Below are 9,757 nucleotides of genomic sequence, written 5' to 3'. Positions count from 1 at the left end.
ATTATTTTATTCGTTAGATGAATTAAATACGATGACATGAAAAATTTAATAGTTCATTAGTTATTATCGTAAACACATATAGCATTTGTTGAAAATCAAATTTGCTATAACACCAAAATGAAATCAAATATGTTTATACGGTATGTATAATATGTATGTACGTTTATATGAAATCTTTTTATTATTTCTATGTGCCAAGAACAGCTGTAAAATATTTTTCATTTATTTTAGTACACCCTATATATATATATATATATATATATATATATATATATATATATGTACATATATATGCATATGTTTATGTATATATATATAACGCGAATGTGACCGTAAAACGCGACAAAACCACTTGTCGTCCTATAAAATCTCGTGGGAGTTTGAAAGAGTAACATGAGAGAGAATTCTTGAAAGGATTAGAAAAGGAATGATTGTTTTTATTGAAAAGAAAATATTAACAAACAAATACAACAGCTATTTTATTAAAATGATTAAATTCTGATTTATTAAAAAATTTTTTGAATAATTAATTAATTGCGCGTTATATCATTTTATATCTCATTATGATATATATATATATATATACAGATTGAACTTATTTATAATTTATGAAACAAAAACAAATATATGTATATAATACCTGTATATATGTATATAAAATATAAAAATTGTATATACAAAATATATGTATATAATACCTGTATATATGTATATACAATATGAAAATTGTATATGATATAATTCTCCATTTACTCGTTGGATTGATTAAAAAAAAAAAAAGAAAAAAATAAAAGAGAAAAAACCATGTAAATGCCATGTAAAAAAAAAAGAATTCTTTTGTTTTCTCAATCGTACTTATCTAAAAATCGTGTTAAATAAAAAGTGACGCGATTATTAAACTCGACATTAATCTCAAATAATTGCATAATAAAAAAAAAGATCAATAATTAAGACTCCACGTCATGTATACGTGTTAAATTATGAGAATTAGATTATTCAATACTTACAATGATGTTATGTTATATATTTATTTTAATAATATTAATTAAAATTTACAAATGATTATGATTAATCTTTATATGAAAATCATTGACAAAGGAATATTAGAGAAGGTAATCTTTGTCGTATCATTCGAAGGTCAACAGAAAAATTTTGATTTCGATTATCCTGATGGATATGAAATCGTAGTTCCACGAAAGGTCAAGTCCAATGGGACGTTCGTGTCGCATCAGATACCGCATCATTTCAAACGTTCGTTTTATGAGAAGAATGTAGGAGAAACTAGAGCGATGTCCGAAGACGATGCGGTTCACTATCGACTTCTACTTGGTCAGAAGGAACATCATCTCGAGTTATATCCGAGTCATCGATTTTGCTCTCCTGGTGTCATAATCGAGGAACATCGGACAGGCAATGGTGAGGATAAGAAACGTTTCCTTGACGAACTGCGAATTCGACGAATGAGAGATAGACAATGTCATTATCAAGGTCATGTTAGAGACCAACCGGATATCAGTGCACTTTCTACTTGTTATGGACTCGTGAGTAAATATTATTATTTATATTAATAATTAATGTGTTATTACATCGAACCTATTAATTATATATATATATATATATATATATATATATTTAATTACACATAAATATGTACATATATATAACATATATGATGTACTATATTATATATATAAGATATAATATATATTATATTTATTATATAAATATATATATATATATAAAATATCAATTTTCATATTTTGAACTAGTCAAAAAAGAAGCAAAGAAAATCGATAATATATACATATATTATACATGTATATATATATTTTTTTTCTTTATGTATATATGGTATATATAATGTACTTTATTATATATATTATATATATTATATATATTATATATATATTATATATATATATATAAATGTTATGTTATGTATATACATATATGTAAATATAAGTATATATTATATTTAATGTATATATATTTATTATATATAAAGATTTTCTTTATATATATACATTATATATATATTGTATATATATATATATATATATATATATATATATATATAAAGAAATGTATATTATATATATATATATTTATTATGTATATTTATAATATATATATATATTGTACATATATAATGTATATATATAATATTTGTATATTATATATATAATGTGTTATAGTATAGTAATTAATTTATTTAATGTATATATATATATTTATTTATTTATTTATTTAAATTATATAATTATATTCACATAAATATATATTATATGTGTATATAAATCATTAAATTTTGTATTTATTATATACAGTAATAATATTATTATACAAATTTAACAATTCAGATTCACTCTTTTTGCAAATCAAAATTCAATCTTTTAGGAAATAAATTTTTTTAGAAGATTATTTTTAAGCTTGTCTTAAGCTTTAAGAATAAAAAATATGATCTAAATTTAAATCCTATTTGTTAAAAAATTTCGGATTTTATAATACAAAGATCTATATAATAATACTTATTTAATAGTAATTATCTTAATTTATACGATTATACGAAAATTGTCACATATGAAGATTAAAATAATTATAATTAAAATAACGTAATTATATTGAAATTATCACATATGAAGATTTAAATAATCAAACTTAAAATAAGTTAATAACTTACTTAGTTAATAATACTTCTTTCGACTGATTGTTATTTCATATAAATCTACATCTAATCATTTTTATAATTATTACAGGAAAAAATTCTTTAATTACAGCTATATATGTAATTATTCATGATATTCACAGGACCAGCTTATACATTTCTCGCGCATAATTTGATTTTTAAAAAAAACTTCTTCCACCGGGTTCATCATTTACATTCGATTATACTCCATTTTTTATTGGTAAAACTTAAAGCGAAAAAAAAAAAGAAAGAAACAAACAATATTTGTTAGAAAAATTTAATTTGCAAAAGGTTGAATTTGAAGTGCAAAAACCTGTAACGTGATATAATGCATCAATATACATATGATATTGTAGAGAGATAAAGAACATTTAGAAAAGCGAGATGCATCACTGTGACGGCGATGGCTTTTAGTATATAGGGTGTTCACATTATTATTAAACAGCGTTCTACTAACAAGTATTAAGTCGTAAAGAAGAATATTAGAAAAAAAAAAAAAAAAAAAAAAAAAAAAGAGAAAAAAATCTTAGAAGTAACAAATTTTACTATCTTTCTATGAGTAATATGTAATGACGTATATCAATCAGATTGTATCTTCAATATTTTTCAAAGATGACCTTCAAATTATATTATTATTATTATTATTATTTTTCTTTCTAAATTGAATATCACACGTATTTTCGTATCGTAAGATTATGATCATGAGCACATGAATAAATTCATCCTGACGTGATAATATATGTTCACGTACGACATAAAAAGCATGTAGGATTTTATCGAAAAAAAAAAAGAAAAAAAAAAAAAGAAAATAAAAGATAAAAAAATTAATTACCTCAATTCCATAAAGAAATAATGAAAATAAAAAAGGTAAAAAAAATCGAAATACACCGTTTAAATAAATAGTATTCATAGAAAGGACAGAAAATATTGTTTCTATGACAATTTCTTTTTTTCCATCCTCATTCTAACGTGTATAGATTTATTTATTCACCGTTTATATATGTACGTGAAAAAAAAAAAAGAAAAAAAAAAAACGAAATTTAGTCTGAGGTAACATCACGAACACCCTGTATACCTGAGCCCTTTGTATAGGTGCGTTTATGTGCCGTTGACGAAATAAGCGCAAACGTTTAGTATTATCGGCCGAGACAGTTTTGTTCATAGTGAAAAATAATGAAAGAAAGGTACTTATTTACTTAAAGGGATTGTCCAAGTTACTATCTACAAGACTGATATTACGATGATAATGATGATAATGATGATGATGATGAATGCTCGACACTTTATCTTTTTAATAATTTAACTTATATATCATTATACGTCTTTGTTGTTTAAAAACAGTCTTATCTCTAATAACGATCAATAAACTAACGTCATTAACTAAAGAAAATTAATTGATAAAGTATATGGCAATTAATAATTGTCGTAACTAAGACGATTATTAATTACCATATATTTATATTACATATTGATTCATTAATTAGAATATATATATATATATATATATATAACAAATTTATATATTTATTAATATTAATTAATATTAATAATTAATGTTAATTACATAATTTTTTACAACTTATTTCTTTTATTTTTTGTCCTTTTATCTTTTTCTTTTTTTCTTTTTTTTAGATAGGTTACATAAGAACGAAGAATTCGTTGTATATATATTTATATATTATGTATAATATATAAAATAAATTTACATTAATATAAATTTACATATAATATATATATATATATATATATAACAAATTTATATATTTGTTAATATTAATTAATATCAATAATTAGTATTTATTTTATAATTATATATATTTTTCTTTTTTTTTTGCGTGTTTATTTAGGTTGTTTACATGAAAACGAAAGATTCGTGGTATATATATATATGTAGGATATTTTTTAAAACTTTACCTGATAGATACGAACTGACTAATTAGAATCACGTACTTTTTAATTTAATATGAACTTTATTACCAAGATACTATAATTAGAATGTAAAAACTTGGAAACTATAACTATTTTCTAGAACTTTGATCTACTTAAGATATTTCTAGTTACTATTTGCTCTATAATATTCTTCTCGTGATTCTTGCAGGTCCACTCAGGATGATACACAATTCTCTTGAAGTTATTTGCTCACTTATTTTCGTCTCTCTTAAATTAAACTTCTTTTCTTTTCATAAATAATCATTCGTCGCAAAAGACAAATCACGTTCTCTTTGACTACCAATCGGCTTACCTCACACATACACACACAACATACACGACTAATTAATTCTAAAACCTTCTATCAATATACCTCACACACACACACACACACACACACATACACATGAGTTTGGAACATTTCATCTCTTCGTTTAACTAGCAATTCAATCGAAATATCTTATATACGCGCATACACACAACTAATTAGTCCTGGAACCCTCAAATCTATATATACATATATATTTTTTTCTTTTATTATATATATAAATATATATATATATGTATAAAAAAATATATATATATAAATATATATAATATATTTATATATTATATATATTTATACAATTAATTTATAAATATAATATGTATATATATAAATATGTATAAATATATATATATATATATATATATATATAATAATATATATATATTTTTTTTTATTATATACATATTATAATTATATATTATAATAAACGTATAATTAAATATAAATATATATAATTATAATCTATATATATATTTTTTTTATTATATATATATTACATATATATTATATAAATATATATTAGAAGAAATTTATATATTAATTAATATCTATATATATATATATTTTTATTATATATATATTATAATTATATATTATAATATATATATAATTAAATATAATTATATATAATTATAATCTATATATATATTTTTTTTATTATATATATATTATATATATATTATATAAATATATATTATAAGAAATCTACATTTTAATTAATATCTATATATATATATATATATATATATATTTTTTTTTTTTATTATATACATATTATAATATATAATTATAATATATATAATTAAATATAATAAAATATAATTAAATTTAATTATATATAATTATAATCTATATATATATTTTTTATTATATATATATTATATAAATATATATTATAAGAAATCTACATATTAATTAATATCTATATATATTTTTTTTTATTATATACATATTATAATATATAATTATAATATATATATAATTAAATATAATAAAATATAATTAAATTTAATTATAATTATAATCTATATATATATTTTTTTTTATTATATATATATTATATATATATTATATATATATTATATAAATATATATTATAAGAAATTTACATATTAATTAATATCAATAATTTATATTTATTACATAAATAATATTATATATATATATATATATGTATATATACAATTAACTTTTTTCTATTCTTTCCTTTTTTCCATTTTAGGTAGGTTACATAAAAACAAAGGACTCATGGTACATGATCGAACCAATCGAAGGACACGATTTCACGAAGGAAATTGAACATCCTCATGTAGTTTATAAAAAGGATCCGAAGGATATTAAAACCAATGAGATTTCGTCGTGTATAAATTTCGAAGATTTTAACAGGACTATTAACAAACGTGAATACAATGAATTCATTAAGAAGCGCGCCTTGAATAACAATAATAAACAACATGATGGTCATCCTATGAGATATACTGTAGAATTGTTAGTCGTTTTGGACATTACACTTTTACAACATCAAAAATTTGACGTGGAAAATTACGTATTGACCATGTTCAATATAGTAAGAATATATAATAAAAATGAAATCATTTCTATACTTTATCCACCATTTTTATTTTTTTTTATTCTTTTTTATTTTAATACGATACAAATATCTTGTTTTAGGCTGCCAGTCTGTTTCACGATATAAGCTTAGGATTCGATATGGATTTGGCTATAGTTAGAATCATACGACTCGAAGTAGAAGAAAACGAGGTATTTTTTCGATTTTCTTCTATTTTTTTTTTTTAAAGGGAGGAGGAGTTAGCAACGAGGACCTAGCATAGAAACTCATATCTAGTGATCTCGGAAAAAATAAATGATCGTCAAAGTTCGAAATTTTTTTATTTTAATTTCTGTGGTTTTTTTTTTCTCAAATAGGATTTCCAGGAATGAAACGAATTTTACTCTTTTCTTCTTTTTGTTTTTACTTTTTTTTTTTTTTTTTTTTTAATCGAAGTTACACTCATCGAGAGTCTCAAATAAAAAAAAAAAAAAATACAATAGAATCGTTCAAAAATAGCGGAAAAAAAACAAAAAATAGAATATGGCCGCCAGCAGATGGTATATCTTTTTTTTTGTTCTCTTTTATTTTTTGAAACGTTCAACGGTGAAATAAAAGAATGAAACCGAAATTTTTGTAAAAATAAATGATGTATTGAAAAATGAAGAAGAAACAAATGAAAAACGTAAGATCGTCAAAATAATCTTTAAATGCTTACGGAATATATTTTCATTAATTTTGAAAACTATCTGAAAAAAAAAGTGTTTTCAGAGAAATGTGTTCAAATATGATAATACTGTTGATTGGTGAAAAATTTTTTTCTTTTTTTCTTTTTCTTCTTCTTCTTCTCAGATACGATTAGCGAGAATGAAACGAATTTGTTTTTTTTTCCCAGTTGTTTTTTTTCTTTTTTCTTTTTTTATCGAAAGTACACGTATCGAAAATGAAAAAAAAAAGGAATCGTCCAGTTATATCGAAAAATACAGAAAAACAAAAAAATATACGCTTGACGACAGTCGGTGAATTCTTATTGTTTTTTCTTTTTTTATTTTTTTTTTTTTTTAAGCGAATTAACACCAAAGACGGTATATGTTTGATTTTTCTAGTCGATTTTTATTGTTTTTCTTTCTTTTATAAAAAATGCTAATGAATTGAAATTTAAACATGGCAAATCCATAAAAAGCATCGTCATTTTTACGCAATTATTGAGCAATGAAGATCTATTGAAAAATAAAAAAGGAAGAAAAAAATTACAAATAAAAAAGCTAAGACCTCTCGTCAAACGATCTCTATGAAAAGATTTCTAAATGTTCATTGAGTATATTTTTTGCAAAAATTAAAAATGATCACAAAAAAAAAATGTTTCGATAAAAACGCGTTTAAAGTTCCAATTAAATTTGTACTATCGTTTGGCAAAAAATTTTTCGACTTTATTACTAGCGATCAATTCTAAGATTCATAAATATATATATACGTAACACCGTCAACAAAAATTGCATGGGGATTCATGGGATTCATTGAAGTAGAAAAGGATTTTGTTGACGTACATATGCTAGGATATTTTCTGTTCGCGTGTCGCGTCCGTGAATCCTTCGAATTTCGAAGCGAATCGATGGTCTCCTCGTACTTGGTGCTCTTACTATGTGACGCTATTTCAAGCAATATCCGATATTCAATGAGTGCATCACACGACAAATATGCACTGACACCTACCATCTTTAAAAGTGCATGTGACGATATTTTCAGCAATTTTTCAACATCTAAAAGGACCGAACTTTATGAACTTTTCGTATCGATCTTTTTTATCGCGTATTTTTACGAACGTTAATGGAGATTTTTAAATGTGCTCTTTCTCGGTCAATTTAACAATGAACACATTTTAATCCAAAATATTACTTTAAATAATTTTGTATGTGCCCAAAATGTTAGGTTAGCGAAATTTGTATAATCGAGACGCATTTTTTTTTTTTTTTTTTTTTTTTTTTAATGAAATCTTTTATAAGGATATATATAAAGGATATTCAAAAGGTATGGGATCAAACTTATACTATGTATTACTGAAATCAAATGGATAAAAGAAAGGTCATATAAACTTAGGTCCAAAAATGCTTTATTGAAAAGATAATTACAATTTATTTTCTTTTTTTTTAACCTTTAAAGATATTTACGATTTTAGTATCAATTAGTGATCACCGAATTCTTTCTTTTCTTTTTTCTCTAGACTTTTATTTATGAGGTATTTATGGGACAAAAAAGTTGGTTTATAAAAATACGATAGAAACGGAAGATGAACTTTGAAAATATATTCAAAATATATTTACTATTATTTCAAATACTATTGAAATATTAGAAAGAGTACGACGATTACTAATTTGACGAATGAAAGTGTGCATTCTTCCGGTCGGAGAAATTTTCAAACATTTCTTATAATTATTAAAATAAATTATAAATATCTTTAAAAGCATATATCTTTTCAATAAAATATTTTCTGACATAAGTTCATATGAATTTTTTTCATCTATTTAATCTCAACAATACGTAGTATAAGTTTGATCCTATATTTTTCGAACACTTTATATATATATGAGCCGTTTATTTTGAAAGTGGCCTAACTCCATTTATCGTCAAATATTTAAGGGATTGCGTTTCAATGAATTTAAAAATATACGTATAGGATACTAATGAGTTATACTACTTAAGTGTATCTAAGGATGTTAAATTTATAGTTCCTATTAAAATAGTGGCAATTATTAAGTGAATAATATGCGTTTTCTTATCAAGAATGGAGTTAGGCCACTTTCAAAATTAACAATCAGATTCATTATAAAATTTGAAGGTGCCCAAGTCCATTCAACATAATTTAAGATGCTTCGAATTGAAAAAAAAAACAATACTCAATTTATTTGACATATCTTTAAAACATTTCGAAAACATAATTTATGCGATTCAAAAGATTTTTTAACTACATAACGTACAAAATTACAAACATAAATTTATTACAAAACAATTTACTACTCATCTAGATTTTGTGTGTGTGAAAGGGATTTAAAGAAATCATGATGTTCCGGTGATATATATCGTAATAGGTCAATTATGTCTTTGAATTTTGCTATTGTAATTTGTCTGATATTTTTATACAGTTGGGTCAATACAATATTTTCGAACTTTCTTGGTCTACCCCGACGTGATAATAAATTCAAGACTTTAAAATTTTCATTTTCATTCATTGATTTAAGTATAAATGGAGTTAGTTTTTCACTTTCAA

General features: G+C 22.2%; 1 protein-coding gene across 1 annotated transcript; it reads left to right on the top strand.

Moving 5' to 3' along the window:
• Positions 1-1,064: 1,064 nt before the first annotated feature.
• Positions 1,065-6,884, top strand: LOC118447257 (A disintegrin and metalloproteinase with thrombospondin motifs 6-like). The gene is made up of 4 exons (XM_085663201.1): positions 1,065-1,541; positions 6,166-6,510; positions 6,615-6,704; positions 6,870-6,884. Exons 1-4 carry the CDS (start codon positions 1,065-1,067, stop codon positions 6,882-6,884), a joined length of 927 nt encoding a protein of 308 aa, XP_085519327.1.
• The last annotated feature ends 2,873 nt before the right edge of the window (positions 6,885-9,757 follow it).

The sequence above is a fragment of the Vespa mandarinia genome, chromosome 20, assembly GCF_050613455.1.
Source record: "Vespa mandarinia isolate Hongniang chromosome 20, ASM5061345v1, whole genome shotgun sequence".
NCBI lineage: Eukaryota > Metazoa > Arthropoda > Insecta > Hymenoptera > Vespidae > Vespa > Vespa mandarinia.
The sequence above is the reverse complement of the archived record's forward strand: the minus strand, read 5'-3'. Positions and strand labels throughout refer to the sequence as shown.